Here is a 21,619-nt window from a genome sequence, read left to right on the forward strand (position 1 = left end):
ATATGAGCATATTTCCCAAAGTGTTGAAATATTGATTTAAAGGAATCTTTCCACATTTTGAGAAATACACTTATTCGCTTCCTTGTTAGATGTGAAGATCAATACCACGCTCATATCTGTGCATTAAAGGTGTAGTGTGTAGAATTTAGGGACATCTAGTGGAACAGATTTGGAAGAAATGCAATATAATATTCATCAATATGTTTTAATTAGTGTATAATCACCTGAAAATAACATTTGTTGTCTTTATGTTACCTTAGAATGAGTCCTCTTTCACGGAGGCGGCCATGTTGCACCGCCATGTTTCTACAGTAGCCCTGAACGGACAAACCAAACACGAGAGCCTCACCACTAGGTGCCACTAAATCCTGCACACTGGTCCTTTAAATATGGAGCTAAATCCAGGAGGCGATTATCTTAGCTTAGCAAACAGAGAGAAAAGAGGAAAACAGCTAGCTTGGCTCTGTCTAAAGTTCAGAAATACAAATGTAAAACAAGAAATGTAAAAACAACAATTTATAGTTACAGAATAAAACTGCAATTTTTTGTTTTTACATTTCAGTTTGTGTACAGAATAAACAAATGACATATTTTTAAGTTTTAACTTCAGAGTCAGGCTAGCTGTTGTCTTTATGCTAAGCTAAGCTAATTGCTTCCTGGCTCCAGCTCTGTATTTAACACACAGACATGAGAGTGGTAATGGCCTTCTCATCTGTAATCCACATCTGACAGACACTCTGACAGAAGGGTAAAAAACAGAACTAACATCTGGACATGATAATCTGGGTATGATATTCTTGTTTTGTTGATAAATGAGGGTAAAAAGAAATATGTCTCTAAACCAACATGTTAGACTATGGATCTAATTATCAGGCAACAAGCATTAATAAAATAACCTTTCAAATCAAAACCCAAACACAAAGCAACCACTTTACTTCTGTTGAGATTTCTCCTGTGCATTTTGGAGCAGTAAATACAAAACAACATCATCTTTGGTGTCTTCCATCCGTTTGCTGTCTACATTTGTTCCCTTTAGCTCGGCTGGAGAAGTGATCACATGTGAGGAGGGTATACAGTGTATAAAAACTCTTTTTTTTTTTCTACAAATTTTTTTTTTTTACATTCACAGTCCTTCCTTTATATGTGAGCATCAGCATGAAAAACCTGATGAAGAAGCTACAGTTTACAGTAATGCATATTGCCAAAGCTGCACCTCCCCCTGTGTTCTTTGATAAAATGGTGTCTTCCATCCACATTTTCAGCACATCCTTAGTGATGGGTCCACTTTATAATCTCCTACAGTGGGGGGTGTGTGGAGTGTGCTGTACTCAGATAAAACTCTGATAGCTGTGCGTCAACCACATCGTCTTTACAAACATCTTCAATGAACCGTCAGCTGATGGAGCGTTCAAGTCTTTATCACACACGCTCTGCTAGGTTTTCACCAGCGGCTGTTCTGAAATGTCCTCCGGTGTTTTCTCTCCTTCGCGGGATTTTTTCCTCTTCTTGTGGCCTGAGAAGACAAGGAGACGTTAACAGTTAAGGCTGGTGTCACACCTACAAATCGCCATCTTTACCGGTTACTATCTGAATACTTCTTCCACCACTGGTAGACCTCAAGATTTAGACATTTTCAGGCTTTTGAATGCTGTTGGAGCCAATATGTTTTCATCTTGGATGAAATTATTAGGACATTTGCTCTTCAGGCCATTAGGGGGCAACAACAGGGCTATGGTGGAGGCCCTCACTATTATAGTCTATATATATAATGCACCAATAGGAGGAAAGACAGGAGGGAAGGATGGAAGGAAGGAAAGATGGATGGATGGATGGATGGATACATGGATAGATAGATAGACTTTATTTTAGCAGGGGAAACCAATTGAGAGCAAAGCTGTCATTTCCAATGGCGCCCTGCAAATACACAACCAAAACAAGCATATAACAAAAAGTCAATCATATACAAAGAGAAAGACAAAACATTCACAATTAAGAACAACATCAGCATTCATTATATAAAACATCATTCAACAAAATCTTAAAATGTTTGAGGGATAAAAACTCTAATTTAATGAAGTCCTGAAGCTTCTATAGCTTCATATATGGGATATCCAAGGTAATGCATTCCTGTGAATGAGTGTGGTATCCCATATTTCTACGTCGTAATGATGATAATAAATAATACGGTGGTTTATTTAGGCTTATTATGGCTTTATAAATAAAAACAAGACAGTTTACATCTGCATAGTAAAGCACTGATAAAAATGTTGCCTGTACAAGAAGCACTGTTTATTTCTATAAAAGAAACCTCATTTAAACTTCAGCTTTTTAGTCAGTTAACTGGATACCCAGATACTTATAACATGGGACTTTTTAAATTTAAGCCCCAGATATTGCACTAATAGTAAAACTTAGTGGATTTTTCATTTGGGATCTGGTGAAGAGCATGTAATTAGTCTTAACTGGATTTAGTAAAAGCTTAAGTTTAATCAGTGCAACCTATGAACTCAGGTTGTGCGCTTTTAATGGCAGGAGGCACAAAAGTTCCTACAAAGCGAACACGACTGCAAGAAAAAAGATCCATGAACAGCAAGACAAATTTCATCACATCCACAGCACGTCAAGCCAACTGCGACCCACCACCATGGCAAGCCGTCTGTTTAAGGTTAGTGTTTGTCGTTTGGATAGCTTAAAAACCATTAAACTATTGGAGTGACCATTATTTGGTGCCACCACAGTTTTAAAGACACCTTTCTCACCTGTATTAATCTAAATAAAGGAAACATGCTCGGTCTGCGTGGAGCCCATTAACTACAAATTACATGTATTTTAATTGCTGTTGAGCATTTCAAAGAACTAACATACTGGTTTTTCCAACATACAGAAACAAAGATCACATCTGCAAATAATACAATCTATGATATTCACTATGATCTCAAGCAAGTTATAATTTTTATAAGGTGACTTTTATATCAGATTGAAATAATCATACATCAATGACTGTCTTGTAAGTAGGTTTAGTTGTGTTTAGTTTCATTTGTATGTGTAGTTTGTGGTTTATACGCTATGCTTTGCAAATTTGTCAGAGCTCATGTATACGTGTATTGAACAGAAACACAGTCGTAGTCCTATAAGAAACAACATGAGAATACAAAGTGGGCTAATTGGGAACAATAATGGAAGTTTAAGTAGGAGGCAGGATCTGGAGGGGAAGCTGTGATTGTGTGTTTGTGTGTGTGTGTGTGTGTACATTCCTTTTCTATGTGTGTGTGTGTATAGTGTGTATGCGGTTGTGTTTGCATGTGAATGAAAGCCGAGGAAGCACAGAAAAGGTTGTGTGAATGAGCGGTTTGTGTGTGACTGACTGAATTTGAGCAGGAGTTTCTTGCCCAGTGTGTCCTCTGAGCCGCTCAGCGACAGGCTGCTGATGAAAGGAGACGTGTCCGTTTCTATGGGAACAGCGGCCATGTCTGAGAGAGAGAGAGAGAGAGAGAGAGAGAGAGAGAGAAATGCATTTTCATGATGCTGTCAAATGATGAACAGCTTCGGGCAGATTAAAGTCCTGACTCTCAGTTGAGTTTGTGAACAAGGTGAAACAGAAAAAGTTGCGTCGAGTGATGTCTGGAAACTTTTTTTTTACGTGAAAATATATCTGCTTTTTCCAGAAAGTGATGCTCCTAATAACTACCAACCAGTAACCAATCAAATTGCTCGTCTGACAGTAGCTGTAACATAAACGGAGACGTCGTACCCGTGTGTGCGTCAGTCTCACATCTGTCCTCTCTGATGTACGGAATCTCATCCATCCTGAGAAACACTGAATCACTGGGACTCTTCTGGCCGTCAGATTTACTGCCTACAGCAGATAAACACACACACATAAACACGCACAAATGTACTTGCATCAAAATACATGTGAGATTTTTCTATTTATTACATTCTAACTGCTTCTCTAAATCTTTTTCTGCTCTATTAGCAATTCAGAGTTTGAACTGGTTACCAAAGTGTGACACCCAAAAAAAAAATCCAAACCAAATATAGTAGTAGAATTATATATAAATGAATATTGTTAAACTAATGTTTTCAGTCATAGCAGCGTGGCTCTAGGGATGACAGTCTGTCAGTCCACCGTTTTGATCCAGACTGAAATATCTCAACAACTATCAGTTTGATTGCCATGAAATTTTGTGCAAACATTCATAGTCACCAGAGGATGAATCCTAATGACTTTAGTGATCCTCTGACTTTTCATGGCGTCACAATGAGGTTGACGTTTTTGTTTTTTATTGTAACCGCTAGACAACTATTACACAGATACAGATTACACAGATCAGGATACATTTTAATAACTTTGATCTTGTGACTTTATCCAGCACCATTATCACCATTTTGGTTGTCCAAAAATTTAGTTTATGATCAAATACCTACAAAACTTTCCCATCAGCCTGTTCTGTACTTTGTGTTAAGTGCTCATTGACAAATGTTAGCATGCTAATACACCTAGCTAAAATGGTTACCATAACATTACACATGCTAATCAGCAAAATGTTCGCATGTAGCTCAAAGCATTCAAGCGCTGTGTCCAAGGACAGCCTGACAGAGATGCTAGCATGGCTGTAGACGCTTGTACATACAAGAAGTCAATGATCCTGGAATCGTCAATTTTCAGGCTTGATCTCTATTCTGTAGGTCAGTAGGTTTTCTTCAACTACTGCTTTGGTAGTTGTGGCAGAGGCTGGATGTTTCAAATCATAATTCAGTTCTTTCTGGGGTACAAGTACCCCTAGTTGGGGATCCCTGCCCCAACCAACAACTCATTAAAATCAAACTTACTCTTTATCTAACTTTTATGCTAATGTTAGCCCTAAAACCAGTCTAAGAACCCTCAAGAGTGAGGACCAACCAACAAAAAACTCGACAAGGACACACCAACAAAACAGAGATGTTCGCTGAGATACTGCAGCCTCCTGTCTTTTCTTCATGTTTTCCTATTATCTCTGTCAGTCATCTGTCAGTCTGTTTATCTCTCCTCACACTGTCTCTGTCACAGCTTTCTGAACACGTCTCTGTGGTTACTGAGCTGTATTTATACTGCATAATAATAATAATACATTTAATTTGTACCGCACTTTTCATTCATGGTGGAACTCAAAGTGTTACAATATTAATAACATAGAACACACAACGTGTTTAGGGTCATAATGTCTTTGATAGCTTAAAACAGCTCTTATTGATGTCTGTCTGAACCGTAAACCTGCTTCAGGATTGTCATTTCCTGTGCAACCCTCTTTTTTTCGGACTCATCACTATCACTCGTCTCCGGGATGGAGGATACTTACGGACGATGCGGTTCTTCTCGTTCAGCAGCGACGTGCTGTGCGGGACGCTGGACTGCTGTCCTCGTGTTCGGGCTGAACTGGGCCGACCGGGCTCTCTGGGCGGAGGCATGAGGGTGGTGGTTGTGGTTTGCTCCGGGGGCATGAGTGTGGCGCCGTGCTCCGGGGCCGGAGGCTCCGGGGTCGGCGTGTTGGCCTCTGTCAGACGAGCGTCGGCGTCGGGCGTCTGAGGAGAGCTGTCCATCCGGGTGGCTGTCAAAGCGTTCTGGTAGTGACTCCGGGTGATCTGACACACAGGAGCAGAGGATTATGGGTGTTATCATGGGTTGTGTGCAGCTGTCAGACACTACTTGAGTAAAAGTATATGTAGTCTAGTTGGAGTACTCAAGATATTGGATTTTATTTCAACTGAAGAATCACATTTTCCTCTTTAGGATGAGAAAACAAACTTTGGGTACCTTATAAGACCCATGAGATAAACTCAAAAAAACAATCCAAGCCAGTTTTGGATTTGGATACCATTCAGGATATAAAAAGCATCGTCACCCTACAGCAGTTATATTTACATATTGTTGTTTTTTCCCTTTTCCATGTAATGCAAAATAGATGCAAAGTCACAACAGCTGCTGAGAACTCACAGCCTCTCTGTTTGTCATATTCAACTTTTTAACTCTTTCTCGACTCTCAGATCAACTTTTTTGCCTCGTCAGGGGTGAAGCCAGGAGAGGATAGGACTTTAATGTCAGCTGGTCAGTTCAGCCACTGACCATCAAGTTAACTTTTTCCTTTCTCAACATCATGACAAGTGATCTCAAAAACTAACTTTCATGAAATATGTTCTCAGTGCCCAAAGGATCAATGCTAATATTTCTAATGACCACCATCAGGCCACAATTTCTGCTTCTCCGTGATAAATATAAAAGTTTGGGGTGCCCTGCTTGCCTTAGAGGTTTAAAATGCTGACCAAAAACCAAAGCATCCCTGTTTTGAGTCTGGCTGAGAACCTTTGTCACTTGTTGTTCCCCATCTCTCTACTTTTGACCCTCCAATAAAATAATCTACATACTGTATATAAAAATGTATTTACCTCTTGTTGTTGTTATTATCTCAACTCAAATCTTACATTTTTCTCCATCAAATTTTGGGGATTTTATGTCTCTACATTTCAGGAAAAAATGGAAAACCCATTTGATGTGGGGAAATTCAGGTGTTACCTTGATGATCTGCACGTGTGTGAGCTGTCTGACGGAGTAGTCAGGCAGGTAGACGTTCCCCCCTCCGTTCAGTTGGCTCATGCTTCCCCCGTACAGCATCGACTCAGAGCGGTCCAAACCACTGCTGCGAGACGGGGATCTGTGGACTGCAGCGGGAAACAAAAAGCTTCGAGTGAGCTCGAGGACGCTGCTTCACTTCACCCTCGTTAATACGTGACGGGCTCGGCCGCTGTAGCTGAAAGCGTCCATTCATTTCAGTCACTTCACACGATGAATGCTGCGTTCAAGTGTTTGCTAGTTAAATGACTTGAAAGTGTTCACAGACTATAATGTGTTTAGAACCCTTTGAATGCCATGACTGAAGATTTGTGGAGAGTTTAAGTGATCGTGATCAGGTTTTTTATCACTAAAATCCACAAATACACATATTCACTCACAAACAATACGTTACATTTTTTTGTGTTTTTATCGTTTTCATGAATTCAACCTGCTGTAATTTACCTGACAACTACAACATGGCTCTTACTTTGTGTATCTGTGTAAAATTCAATTGATAAGCCTTTTATAAATGGTTTAATTAAGTTTCTTTTTGAGTTTGTGTGACTTTGTATGTTTGTTTGCACTCCTACTGTTGTGAGAGACACTTTGAGTTTACGTCTGTATGTCCTGAGGTCACTTCAGCTGCTTCCTGACTGCTTTAAGTAGCTAAATTAAAACCAGGATTACATTTATGTGTTTACATCAAACCTGCATTAACTGATTTTCTGTCCACTTGGGGGCAGCAGAAACAAGTTGTGAACATGACACTGACATACCATCACTTTTTAAGCTGATGTGTTAGTTTATTTCCATATCCAGCAGTTATGGAGCAACATTATCATTTATTTGGAGTTGTTCACTCTCTTTTAGCTCTGTTTTTGCTCTCTATCAACTCCTGAGGGAAATATCTGGCTCTTTAGCTGCTAAATGCTCCACTATGTTCACCAGCTAGTAGTTAAGTGTGTCTGTTTGCTGTTTGGAGCTGAGCAGGTAGTGTACAGTTGGTTTTTAGAGCTTTTTCTCTTAAAAACAGCCAAAAATGATGCTATGAGAGCACTGACAGTGAACCAAAACAGTAAAGTTACAGCCAGACAGCTAATCAATGAGCTGAAACTTGCTATAAAGCTCCATAAAGCAGAGGGTAAGTACACAATTCAAATACATGCATACATGTGTGTATATCTGTACCTGTTGGCATGATGGCAGGTACCCCAAAGTATGAAAAAGCTCCATTCTCAAACTTCAGCGCCTCCTTACCGAACTCCACCTCGACTCGACCCTGAAGAAACACACCAGAGAAACACCACAGTGAACCAAACAGCTTCAGTCTGGATCAAGAAGATGTTTTCTTCGACTCTCCCTGAATAAAAGCATCAATGAGATAAATGTCTAAAACATAAAAGCAGGTACCTGCAGCACCAGGATGAAATACTCCACCGGTTTGTTGCGCTGGAACAGAAAGTGTTGCGGCGCTCGCTTGTGCTTCTCATCAAACTTGAGTTCTTGAACAACGCTGGGATGTTTGATCAGCCTCAACAAGATCTTCTCTGAGATGTGAGCTGGTTTAAAGGGCTCCACCTCTGATAAAGGGAGAACAGCATTAGTCGGTAGCAGAGTCATATTAAAAATGATGACGATGGCATGTCGTATTAAAAGCAGCTACTTTTTGTCACTGTCCAGTGATAAAAATGTGTCTCTGAAACATATATATCTGGAAATAAAACATTTTCACAACCTGAAAACATGACAAATTGACGATATATGTTTTACAGTAACCTAAGGTTTTTACTTAATCTGGGTTTTCTAGTTTACTTTATTTGTGGACCTTGATTGTACATTAATTTTCTTCACAAGATTCATGGATTCTGTGAAAAGGCAAATGTAATAAAAGCCAAACATTGCATGAAATATGTATAAATAAAGGTGGAAATGCTCATTTTAAAGCCTTCATGAAGGTCAAAAAAATTTCAGCAAGGGTTTGGAAGAGGTTACTATGTTCCTCAGGGCTAGTAGGATGTAAACTGAACCCTCTTGACATCGTCTGTGGGGTTGTGAACACGCTTCATTTATTATCAACAGAGACTTTTTGCTTCACTAAACATGATCAGGAGCCAGAACAGCTTGTTTCAGACAGAGGCTGAACTGGCAGGCTGCGAAAAGGGCCAGTATAAGATAAATGAGTGGTTCTCAAAGTGGGGTCCAGGGATTCCAGGGGGTCCCCAGCAAAAAGGGGATGAATTAATTGTCACTATAATTCACACAATGACAGAATGTTTGACCATTTTGGTCATGGGTTTCATACACTTTCTGTAATAAAACATCTAAAAGCAGATAGGGGTCTAATTTACTCATACAAAGATATACCATTAGAGCCCAAGATTGAAAATATAGACATGTGAATGTGTTTAATATGCTCCCTTTAACCCTCCTGTTGTTTTCGGGTCAATTTTGCCCCGGGAGGACAACAGCTTTCATTATGTGCTGTCATCAAAAAACTTGAAATGGTTTTAAATCAGTATCCTGACTAAACTTTTCCATATACCAGTCTGCCATAAGCCATCAACATATTTTCCTCTGATCTCAACTGTAGTTAAAATAATTCATAATTTTTTTAGTCAGGATACTGTTTTGAAACCATTTCAATTTTTTTGCTGACAGCACATAACAACATTGAGCACACTTCATTTATTATCAACAGAGATTTTTTGCTTCACTAAACATGATCAGGAGCCAAAACAGCTCGTTTCAGACAGAGGCTGAACTGGCAGGCTGCGAAAAGGACCAGTATAAGATAAATTAGTGGTTCTCAAAGTGGGGTCCAGGTACCCCAAGGGATTCCAGAGGGTCCCCAGCAAAAAGAGGATTAATTTATTTTCATTATAATTCACAAAATGACAGAATGTTTGACTATTTTGGTCATGGGTTACATACACTCTCTGTAATAAAACATCTAAAAGCAGATAGGGATCTGTGGTCTAATTTTTGTCAGTTTAGGGGTCTTTGGTGTGAAAAAGTTTGAGAACCTCTGAGATAAATAATTTCTTTGAAGCCCCAGATTGAAAATATTGATATGTAAATGTGTTTAATATGCTTCCTTTAAACCTCCTGTTGTCCTCTTGGGTCAATTTTGACCCGGGTTTCATTATGTGAATGAATGTGCCATAATCCGTCAACATATTTTCCTCTGATCTCAACTATAGTTAAAATAATTCATAATTTTTTAGTCAGGATACTGTTTTGAAACCATTTCAATTTTTTTGATGACAGCATATAATGACACCTGTTGTCAACAACAGGAGGGTTAAACCATGATGTGATTAAAAAATAGGGTCAATTTTGACCCGGGAGGACATAATTTTTTAATTTTCATAATTTTTTTGTCAGGATACTGTTTTGAAACCATTTAAAGTTTTTTGATGACAGCACATAATGACACCTGTTGTCCTCCTGGGTCAAAATTGACCTGAGGTCAACAGGAGGGTTAAACAAAATCCTAAACAAACACAAGAGCACACACAAAGCAGGAAGCTGATTGGTCAGTACCTGTGGAGAGGAAGCGGTGCGTTGCCAGGAGAAGCTGAGGAGAAATCTTTACTTTCATCTCGTTCTCTGACAGCTTGAAGATGGAGAAGTCCTGCTGCTTCCGCTCATGGTGGGAAACACGACGCTTCGTACGATTATCAGCTGACAGGAGAGACGCACACCAACACACACAAAATCAGTGTGGTCAAATCACACAAGCTCTCATAATGAAATCAAAACATTTTGTCCTCTTAGGTGTGTTTGTGAGCGTGTTTGCGAGCGTACTGTAGAGGTCGGTCTCATCCAGGATCTCCGACTTGATGATCTCCTCGATGACGTCCTCCAGGGTGACGATGCCCATCACCTCGTAGAAAGGGTCGCCCTCACCCTCGTTGTTCACCCGCTGCACGATGGCCAGGTGGGACTTTCCTGGATGAGAAGTTCAACAAGAACCTTTATGTCAGTGTCACTTTTAACCCTCAGTATATAAAACTAAAGAATAAATTGGAAAAAAAAGAATGGTTAAGGAGCATTAAAGGAAAAGTTCACAATTTTCCAAGTCTGACTTAAAACAACAGTCAGGTGTCCATATAAGTGTCCATAAAAGTTGATGTGAAGCTTATATGAGGCTTCAGCAGTCTGAGTTAGTCATATCAAGTGGATATCTGACACATTTACAGTCTTTTTAGCATCAAATTCCCTCTTTGTGTTTCCTCGGACAGTGTTTCCCTGTTGAGCTGCAGGTGGAAGTATAGTAACAAAAAGAGGGACTTTGGCACTAAAAAGACTGTAACGTTGAAAGATATCTACTTGATTTGACTCATTTGGACGCTGAAGCTTCATATTAGCTTCAGATAGACTTTTGAATACATTTTTGTACAGAAGGAGGCTTGAGGCTTCAAATGCCAGTATGAATAGGAAGGATGATTGTTATGTTATTTAAGACATACGGCATAAAATCACTTTGAAATTAAACATTTTTCGCAGCTACTAGAGTGGATACTGAATAAATTCTGAGCCAACATACAGTAAGTACATGAAACTAAACAAGGAACTGACATGAGTATCAATGTGTGTGTGTGTCAGGGGACATTTGTGTTACATCTTTGGTTCATTTTTTTAACAAATGTAAATAGTAAGAGAGGGATTCAATTTTTTACTCACAAACATATACATTTATGTTCTTTTGCATTTTAGGTCCCAAAGAGGAAAGTTGTCCGATTTATTGTTATACAGTATATTTGCACTTTTTCTCATATTGCACCACCCTCTCTGTAAAATGTCCTATAAATTAACTGCAAATAACACAGAAGCTTCCAGGAAATGAATATAAAATTAGGACCCATAACCTAACAGTCACAATATATATATATATATATATAAACCTCATACTTTGTATACATATTCTTATATAAGAGAATTTATAATGAAATTTTGGATTCAATTTGAGTAAACCTGCCTCCCTTCACATGTTCGTATGACTCACAGTGAGTGGGAGTGGAGCCGAGCAGTTTGATGTTCACTAAGTGGAGCAACAGAAGGAGCTGAATGGAGTGGGTGTAGCAGCAGGGAGGACTCAAACACACACACACACATGTCTTTGGAAAAACACAATCCATCATATAAATGTACTCAGGTGACATATCCAGAGTCCGCTGTGTTTACTTTCAGGATGATGAGTGTGTGTGTTCTCGTTTCCAAAGAGAAACGGAATAATTAATAATCCGTGTGCAGAGCCGGATGAAAAATAAACAAAACAAAACAGAGCCATTGTAAGATTAGATTAGGTTTTATATTTAAAATTTTGGATTCGATTTGAGTAATGCTGTTTCTGTTCACATGTATGTATGACTCACGCTGAGTGGGAGCGACGGCTGGCTGTGCAGTTAGATGTTCAGTAAGTGGAGCAACATGATGATGATGATGATGAGTGTGTGGTTTCGGAGGTAAAATCTTGGGGCGTTTCCAAAAATAAATGGAATAATTAATAATCCATGCACTGCTCTGGATGAAGAACTCCTGCAGGAGAAGAGATTTTACTGAAGAAAATACAGAAAGTAAAACAAAATAGAGCCGTTTTTTACTCAGGCTGACGGGGTCTTAAATGAGATTTAGGACTTATTTAATTCAAGGTGGTTAGGCCTGTAAATGAAGCAGAAGGAACAAGAAGAGGTGTGTGTGTGTGTGTGTGTGTGTGTGTGTGTGTGTGTGTGTGTGTGTGTGTGTGTGTGCGTGTGTGTGTGTGTTTTGTCCTGATGCCAATATGTGTGTAACTAAGAGACACAGCAGCAGCAGTTGTACGTCGTGTCAGTCAGCCAGCTCTTACATAATTCACAACTTCTTTTACAGTCAGAAAATATGTATGTGTGCAGAGGTTAGTGAGACACATGCACGCACACACACACACACACACACACACACACACACATTGACAGAAAACAGAGTGAATCCTTGTTAGTAGAGAGTTCACTCCTCGGCAGTCTGGCTCCGACTCAACTTCTTGACTGAGATTCGCTCTCTGTTTCCACATTCTCTGCCTGCCAAATACTACCTCAAACACACACACACACACTCTCTCTCTCTCTCACACACACACACACATTCACACATTCACACAAATGCACATGATTCTGGCAGCCCTGCATTCAGCTAAGTGGGTCAGCCTTACATACAGATCAGGCCGAGAGAGAGAGAGGAGGAGAGAAGAGCATTTACAACTTATGCGCTTGTGTGTTCTCTCTCTCTCTACTCTGTATTGTGTCAGATTGAACGTCTCCATCAGTCTCACTCACACTTCTCTTTATCTTTAAAGTATTTCTTTAACCTCCTGACCTTATATTTCTCTATTTACCCATTAAATAGCCTCAAAGATGGAAACAAAACAAGTAGAAAGGCAGATGCTTCTAAGACAACGTTACGAAAGGCTGCAACGTTTCATTAAAGAGAGACATTTTCCTGTTATTCAGTTTGATGTATTTTTTATATTTTGGAAACCTAGCCGGAAATGTTTCGGTCTACCGGAGAAGAGTTGTGCTTTACATCAAGACGTGTTTTAATTTTGATGGATTCACACAAAAAACTCAACGCAGGAAAAAAAGCACTACATGATCAATAAAGTATTTGTGAAATAAAATGTGCATGAGGCAAAGAAAGCTGATGAAAGGTCATAAGGTCAAGTCAAATCTTCAGCTTTTCTTCCACTTGATCGTTCTTCTGCATAATCCAAATAATCCCTCTACTGTTTACTGCTTATATTTAATGAGAACTATATTCAGGAATATGAATAGGAATACCAGATACTTTTTAGGAATATGTCCCAAAAAGTATCTGGGTCACTGAGTCTGCATATTATTGTTTCACAGCCGGTTAAACGTTGTAGGATAATCAGGATTTCTTCACCTTCATTTTTATAAGCTGTTCCTCAGTCTTGCAGCATCACTCCCGACATGCAAGTACGATCCAGCGGAGACTTTATTTCACACCTGACATCAACTTGAACATCAGGGTGAATCTACAGGATCACGTCAAATTTAGATAGCACACCGTCCCACATCTTTGTGATTACAGCTGTTATCAGTGCCGCTTTTTTTTAAAAAAAGCTGTAAATCCTGGAATGTGCTGATCAGATTTGTCTCCAGAAATAAAACTGCTTGAGTCTGAGTAAAAAGTGAGGTGAGATCAGCTCTGCGTATTTAAAACATCTAGAGACTGAGACGAGGAGGATTTGGTTTTGCGGTTCGACCACCTTGTTCATTTCAAGGAGTGATTTCTGGGGGTCATGAAGACTATTTCTCATTAATTTATGGCCACACAAGAGACGGATCAAGTATTAAAAAAAAAAATACATGTTTACAAGTGGATATTTGCAAGAGCTCAGTGAGGAATGCTACTTTATCCTCCCTCTAAGAGATCTAAGTAGTAAATTCCTGTCATGTGTTATTGCAGGCTCTCATCTGTAGATAAACACAGACGTGATAGATTTTTAGACCCTAAAGGATTAAACTATTGATCGGGTGCTGTGAGCCAGAGAGGAATCCACTTCTTAATTGTAAACTGATGATTGAAAACACTTTAGATTATTATTTAGAATATACTGTATATGATGCTTTATTCTATCACAGTACTCGTGTTTGCAGGTTAAGAGCTGATCGGCTGAAATATGTCAAAAAAAAAAAAAAAAAAAAAAAGCAGCATGGATCCAGAGAACAGATGGCAGGGAGACAAACTGTGGAAATACAACGATGAATATTTTATACGCTGCCTCCTGGGAGATGGTACAGTGACAAGGACAGAGAGAGAGAGAGAGAGGAAACAACGGAGGGCGATAAAATCAAGGGGTTGTGTAGAGTAGCAAAATCTGTGGGTGTAGATTACGCAATAGAAGCGCAGCAGTGAATTAAACAAAACTATTGCTGTTAATAGATCATTTAGCGATAGTGCCTGAAATTATATCAGAGTTTTTGAGTCTCACATTCATCACAACAGTTCCTCAGGTTTTCATCTTTCCTTTTTGTCAATATTTACCACGTTTAGCGACTGCTTGGTTAACTTTGGACGTGAGATAGAGAAATATTTTGTCATTCCTCTCTCCTCTCTTTCTGTGGTTTCTTTCAGAGTGCTTGCAGATGACAAATTTGAACTCCCGCCAGAAGTTTTTCACTGTGATTTAAGTCAGAGCCGTCCAGATCTGCCAGACATTTATTATCTCAACGTTAAACCTACTGTTGTTCTTATAAAGTGTCGACTAATTATGGTGTTGAAAGTCACTAATTTGAGCTTTGTGGCAGAAGGGGAAACAAAGTCTCGTCCAGGATTTGTGTGTAATGTTCACCGTTTAGCTTCTCTGGCACTGAAAAAAAGTTTCTGTGTACCAGGATACTACTGCTGCGGTGCACAGCGGGGGAAAAGTTTGCTTGGCCAGACAAACTGCTTTGCATCCAGGCCAAAGAATCCCTCTGTAGTCTCACCAGATCATCTCCGCAGTGGCTTTAAATGAAGATTGTGTTTTGTTAAGTGCTGGCGGAGAAGAAACGGCTTCTTCTTCACTCCTCCTGCACTTTTACATCATCCTCCATTGCAGCTAATGAGCTCTGCAAGTGAGCAAAAGTTTGATTTATTGTTTTTAGATGTCTATGTTGCATATAAATATTGGTGACATGTGCTTTGCATGTCCTGCAAATTTAAAAAAAACCCAAAACAAAACAAGCCTGTTGTGCTGTTGCTCATTTCAGTTGACTTTGCATTAATTATAATTTCTTTTCTGCAACTTTTGTAAAAAGACTACACTGAGCCCTGAGTGATGATCAATGCTTTTATGGTGCTCTTTTAACCTTATAATCTATAAGATTTATGCTGCTGAATTGTAAGTTTGCATCGTACGGGTGATGCAGGAAGAGGAGCGTGTCTTGTGTGTAGCAGCGTAGCTTCAGCTGACAGGCTGAAGTGGCTCGCAGGCTTTGCTCAGTGTGTTTCTCTAAACTGTCAGAGCCTCTTTCATCTTCGTTTTGAGCGTGTCCATGTGTTTACCTTTGTGTAAGACGATGCATAATTATATTAACATTTACAAGCAGAAACAGGTCATTTTACACACAGGCGTAGTGCCATTTGAGCTTTGGTTTCTGCTGCATATTGATTAAACTTGAATAAAATTTTAGAGAACCTTCAAAACAATAATAGCAGATAATAAAATAACGCAGCTGACATGTTTTGCTATGATGAGAACATGAAATAGAGTAAAACATCTATGAGTTTAAAGGCTTATCAGACACCAAAACACTGAACTGTGCAGCACTCTTCTGTCACAATATTCACAAGGTAACTAGTAGAATTCACTCATTCATGCAACACAGTGATCTACCAGGAGTGTGCACTTGCATGCATTTGATTGGCTAAGCTCCGCTGATGACATTGCACTGCATTGCAACCCAGGTTCAATTTTTTGTCAGATGACCCACTGAATTGTTTTTTGCTAACGTCAGTCTGACCACAGCCTTTGGTAACCGTCAGGTTGAATTAATGAAGCAAATATGCTGCAATTTTGCAACTTGTAGTGTCTTAAAGTAAACAAGTCAAATGTATTAATATCACAGAGAATAACTGCAGCTGAACTGATGCATTTTCAGAAACAAAACCAGATGTTCCACGCCACTATTAGCCAGACCATTAAGGACTTCCAATATGGCCGACAGCATATATATGAACTTCTCTGGGCACATTTAGACCCAGAGTAGTGATACAGTAAAACAACACAAGGGGCCCCGCTGTTGTGAGGGTACTGCAAGAGGGTGCACAGGTAGATGTTTAAATACAAACCAAGAAGTCCATTTTGACATAATAAACGCACCACAGAGAGACAGAGGGTTAGTAGTGTTACCAGGGCAACCTGAAGACTCAGTTTATAATCCTCTAGTCTGTGTGGATTATCTTTTCCAGATCCCTGTGTGGAACAGTGACACAGATATCATGTCTGTGTTCATCCTACAGCTCTGATAGTATCTCATACAAACCACTCCAGGAACACACACATAACGTATATAATATATATACAGAACATTACAGTCAGCAGGAAGTGTGGATATCTGATTGGACAGCTGGATGATGGATGTGTAAGATGAAGATGAAGTTTTGGTGCATGTGAATGTCATCTTTAGGTTTCCTGGGTGTATAAAAGCTTTTCAAAGACGCATTTTGGACATTTGAGAAATCACAAAAGACAAAAAGAGTGATCTTGAAAATAAGGCATTTAGGTGATACCAGATTTTTACTCAGCGGTTATAAGATAAGCAAAATAAATGAGCTGTCTGATGTCTCCTCTAAACAGAAGCCTTCTTGGTCAAGGTGTCCTCCTCTGTTTACATTTGTCTCTTCCTGTTCTTACCACCAACCCAGCAGAAAAAAAAACGCTGACAGTGCAGGGTTCCTGAACATGCAGGAAGGCAGTGACTAGCAGCGAGGCCTGTGATTGGCTAGTGAGCACCCCACCCATTTAAAACTCTACAATAAAGCGGAATGCCAGCAGACCGCATACAGAAGCCCTCTCTGCTGCAGCACCACTGCAAACTGTGTGTGTGTGTGTGTTTTTTTTTTCAATCTTTTTGTGATGCAGGGCAGAGCTGTGGCTGCTATTTTCCAGCTCTGCATCCACTGAGCATCCTAATATACTTAACTGAGGAGGTAACTCTGCTGTCTGTTTTGTTTTGGGTTTTTTTTTTTTTTCCAGCCAGTTCAGAACTCAAAGCAGCAACTTTTAGGTCACATCCTAAATGTCACTCACTGTTTCCCGAAGCGCATGATGCAACCTGAAATGTCTCCTTTTGTCCCGACCAACAGACCACAACTCAAATATATTCAGTTAACTGTCATCGAGGAGTAAAGAAACCAGAAATTATTCACATTTAAGAAGCTGGAACCATAGAAGATTAACTGATTATCAAAATACTTGATAACTGTTGCAGCTTTAAAAGTATTTTTAATTTCTTAGAACCTTAAATTTCACCTTAAGTTTCCTTACCATGATCGACAAATAAAGTAAGATTGACTCAGCACACCAGGAAAGCACTTTCAGATAGGACTGGGCAATATATCAATATTATATCCATATCGTTATACGGCATAAGTGTTGTCTTTTCCTGGTTTTAAAGGCTGCAGTGCAGTAAAGTGATGTAATTTTAACTTACCAGACTGTTCTAGCTGCTATATTATTTGTTATTTTATCCACTTAATCAGTATATCCACATTGCTGATGATTATTTATCAAAAACATCATTATGTGAATATTTTATGAAAGCACCAATAGTCATCCCTATAATATTGTCTCAGGTATCGAGGTATTTGATCAAAAATATCATATTTGATTTTGTCTATATCACCCAGCCGTACTTTCGGACCAATCAGAGCGCTTATTTATCTATTCCATCATCTGTGTTTGACCCTTTGATCTCATCTCCACATATGTCAACCTTTCACAAATGTAAAAACAACAAAAGCTTGTTTGACGTCAACCTTGAAGTTTCATTTGGCTAATTCTGCAAATTTGAAAAGTCCTGAGAGAGACAGAATTTCCCTCTGCAGGATGAGAGAAAAAAAAAGATGAAAAGAGGTGACGGATGTGTCAGATCTGCAAAGGTGTCAAGACATCAGGATGAACAGGCCAATCAGAATCCTGCAACCTCACCTGTGGTACCCAACACCCACATATTTCCATGGTAACAAACCGCACATCAGATGCCAGTCTCTGAGTGGGTTTATTTCGTTTTCTGCCTGTAAATACTGACTCTGACTCTGCAGCTGGACAAACATCGCTGCTCTCATGAGCCCTGATAAACCCACAGTAAACCTGCTCCAATTATAAACTGCTGCAGGCCAAAACCATGTTTGCAGAATATTGCAAAGATAAACCACAGAAGAGACATCATGCATCATGAGACATGAGAGACCAGGATTAAGTATCCCATAATCATTATTAGTGCAGATACAGTATTATTACCATTTACTTGGTGAGGAGGCAATTTAGTATTTGTGACAAGTGGTTTTGTATCAATAATAATAATAATCACATCTATGAGGCAGGCTAATTAAACAACATCAGTTTTTTTCTGATAAATTATTCTGATATATTATTTATATTTTTCCATTGTAGCCATAATTTAATACTTTATATTTATGATCTTATATGAGCTTTTGAGACTTCATTTTACCTCTATAATACCTCCTGCTACATACACACATACACTTAACCCCTGCATGCCCTCCTCACCTTTCTTAAATTCTTCCAGCATGGCGTCCAGTTTAGTGTCGTTGAAGACGCAGTGCAGCGGGTGTTTATAGAACTGGGTGATGGTCTTCAGCGGGGTGCAGTCGTCCGGGTCCACGAAGGCCAGGTCCTTGACAAAGAGGATGTCCACGATATTGGACCGCTCGTTCTCAAACACAGGTATCCGCGTGTATCCGCTCTGCATGATCTCCGACATGGTGTTGAAGTCCAGGACCACGTCCGAGGCCAGCATGAAGCAGTCGCTCAGAGGGGTCAGGACGTCCTCCACGGTTTTGGTGCGCAGCTCCAGAGCTCCTTGGATGATGTTGAGCTCCTCTTTGACCAGGTCGTGGTACGGGTCAGTGACGCGCAGCATCTCCAGAAGTTTCTCTCTGGTGTAAAAGTTAGAGATCTCCTGGTTGAGGATGAGGTCCAGCAGTTTGCTGATGGGGTAGGAGATGGGGAAGGAGAGCACCATCAGCAGCCGTGTCACCCAGATGGTTTTGGAGGCGATGGCCAGACCGTGGCGCGACGCCACCGAGTGCGGAAGGATCTCCCCGATGAAGAAGATGCCAAAGGCGCAGATGACCGTGGAGAGCCAGGTCATGCCCAGGATCTGGCACATCCACACGGCGAGCGAGGCGTTGATGATCGCGTTCCCGAGCAGTAAAGTGCAGAGGACGTAGTTACCGTGCCGACGCACCGACTCGATTTTCCGCGCGTAGTTCTGCTCCTTGTCGGTGCCGCTGTTCTGAAGGACCTGCAGCTCCACCGGGTCCAGCGCCAGCAGGCTCAAGTTCAGCCCGCTGAACAGAGCTGACAGCCCGAGCAGCAGGACGGACACCAACACCTGCAGCCACAGCTCCGGGACAGCCGAGCGCTCTACCACGGCCACCCAGAAATCCCGCGTCCGGTAGTGTTCCCATTTGGATCCGTCAAAAGCGCACATGGAGTAGTATTTGATCTTCTCCCCTCTCCGCAGGTCCTTGGCCAGCAGCTCCACCAGCACCGAGTTCTGACTGGAAGCTGACTTGAAAGAGCCCAAAACCTCGATGTCGGACGTCCTGGCGTTCTTGTCCATGCACATGTTCCGCTTCGGGTGAACTTGTCCCTCTCGCCCGGGAGTTGGCTCCTCGATGAAAGCGATCCAGGGCGCGGCGTTGTTGGCGCGAGTCGCCGCGGTGCGGTTAAGCCTTTGCGGGGAGGTGGAGTAATAAACCCGCAGTATGAAGCGGGTCCCCTCGGTAGCTTTCAGCACCCCGTCCTCCACGGACAGCTCCGCCCCGGTCTCCTCCGGCCGAAAGCCGAGCAAGCCGAGCGCCGGGGCGGGGAGCAGGGTGCAGGCGAAGAGGAAGAGCAGCAGCAGGCGGGACGGAGACAGCGGAGCCCCGGTTCGGGACCGCGCGGCCGCATCCTCCGCAGCCATGATGCGGTGTGAGATGCTCGGTCAGTCCAGGGCTCCTGGGTCACGTGGTTCTGCGTGGTTCCGGTCCATGTGGTGGAGAAGGAGGGACCAGTTAGTCCTCCGTTAACGGCGGTGATTAGGATGTTCTGCTGTACTGACGGGGAGATGCGCCCTACACTGTGCAGTGACGTAACTTTCTAATAATAGCCTCGAGCTCTCGGCCATGAAAAATCACTGAAACACCACTGTAGTCATGCAGGAGTTTACATTTCATCTATTGTGGTTTGTAGTGACTTTTTTATGTTTTATGATGATGTATCACTTTGATACGACCGACATGTGTGGTAACAAATAGTGACTTTGCAGTGACATCATCATGTTTAATAGCTACTATGATTATACTTTTATGCTTTAAACCGTTTATATTGTATTAACCAACTGTGCTTTACTGCATTTTTAAAATCTAGTTTGCAATCTAGCCTTTCATTTTCCTAAATTATGGCTCGTGCAGGCTGTCAACACCGAGTTTCAAGTGTTACTATAAGGCATCCTTCAGGAGTGCTTGTAATTAATGGCTTTATCAATAGTTTATCATGCTTTGCAGATTAGTTATGAGTTCATAATAATAATAAAAAAATACCTTTCAGGTTGCCATGTTGTGCAAAATTTGCTTTGTCATTTTAGTTAATCTGGAAAAACTCCTCCAATATTTGAGCACTTACTTTCTGGAAAAGTGCTGCTGAATTGACAGTTACTGTAAAAACAATTTATTCTTTGATGATCAAAGATTTATAACACGGACATGATGGTCCGGTAATGGATCAAAACTGCATTAGAAAATAAGAAAGATAAACCACAACCCTGCAGCCTAAATGTTGTTTTCATCAATGACTTATAACTGATCCATAAAGCAAAGGATTTATCAACCACCAATAAAACCATCAGTTGCAACTTATAAACCTTTCTGTGAAGCGTGTCTTATTAGAATAATGTCTCCTTAATATTTTACTATATTTTTATCCCTATAAATTCTGTCACCTGTACAGTAGCTATAAGATATTTTTCTGTGATCTACTTATCCCTTTAACATATCAAGCATCGTCTAAATAAGCACTGTGATGACAAGTGTAGTCACATGACTGTTGGCTGAATCTGTCTTGAGGAGTTGAAGTGTTATTGTAGCCAAATCGTGTATTCTGATAACAGCTGCCGATCCCGTGATGTTACTGTCTAAACATGGAAACAATGTTAAGTGAACACACAGAGTCTGACCTTGAAGATCAGACTGTAAGGAGACAGAAGAGAACAGGAATGTGGATCCGTCTCATTATCTCTCTCACACACACTCGAC

The 21,619-nt window shown here is 40.5% G+C and overlaps 1 protein-coding gene across 1 annotated transcript; it reads right to left on the reverse strand.

The window, feature by feature from the left end:
• Positions 1 to 910: 910 nt before the first annotated feature.
• LOC122972896 (metal transporter CNNM1-like) lies at positions 911 to 21,205 on the reverse strand. The gene is made up of 10 exons (XM_044340301.1): positions 18,867 to 21,205; positions 10,397 to 10,540; positions 10,133 to 10,273; positions 8,000 to 8,169; positions 7,778 to 7,868; positions 6,551 to 6,696; positions 5,340 to 5,622; positions 3,752 to 3,856; positions 3,366 to 3,470; positions 911 to 1,513 (listed from the first exon to the last, which is right to left on the reverse strand). Exons 1-10 carry the CDS (start codon positions 20,287 to 20,289, stop codon positions 1,434 to 1,436), a joined length of 2,688 nt encoding a protein of 895 aa, XP_044196236.1. The 5' UTR covers positions 20,290 to 21,205; the 3' UTR covers positions 911 to 1,433.
• Positions 21,206 to 21,619: the final 414 nt, after the last annotated feature.

Source organism: Thunnus albacares, chromosome 3 (genome assembly GCF_914725855.1).
Source record: "Thunnus albacares chromosome 3, fThuAlb1.1, whole genome shotgun sequence".
In the NCBI taxonomy this organism is placed as follows: domain Eukaryota; kingdom Metazoa; phylum Chordata; class Actinopteri; order Scombriformes; family Scombridae; genus Thunnus; species Thunnus albacares.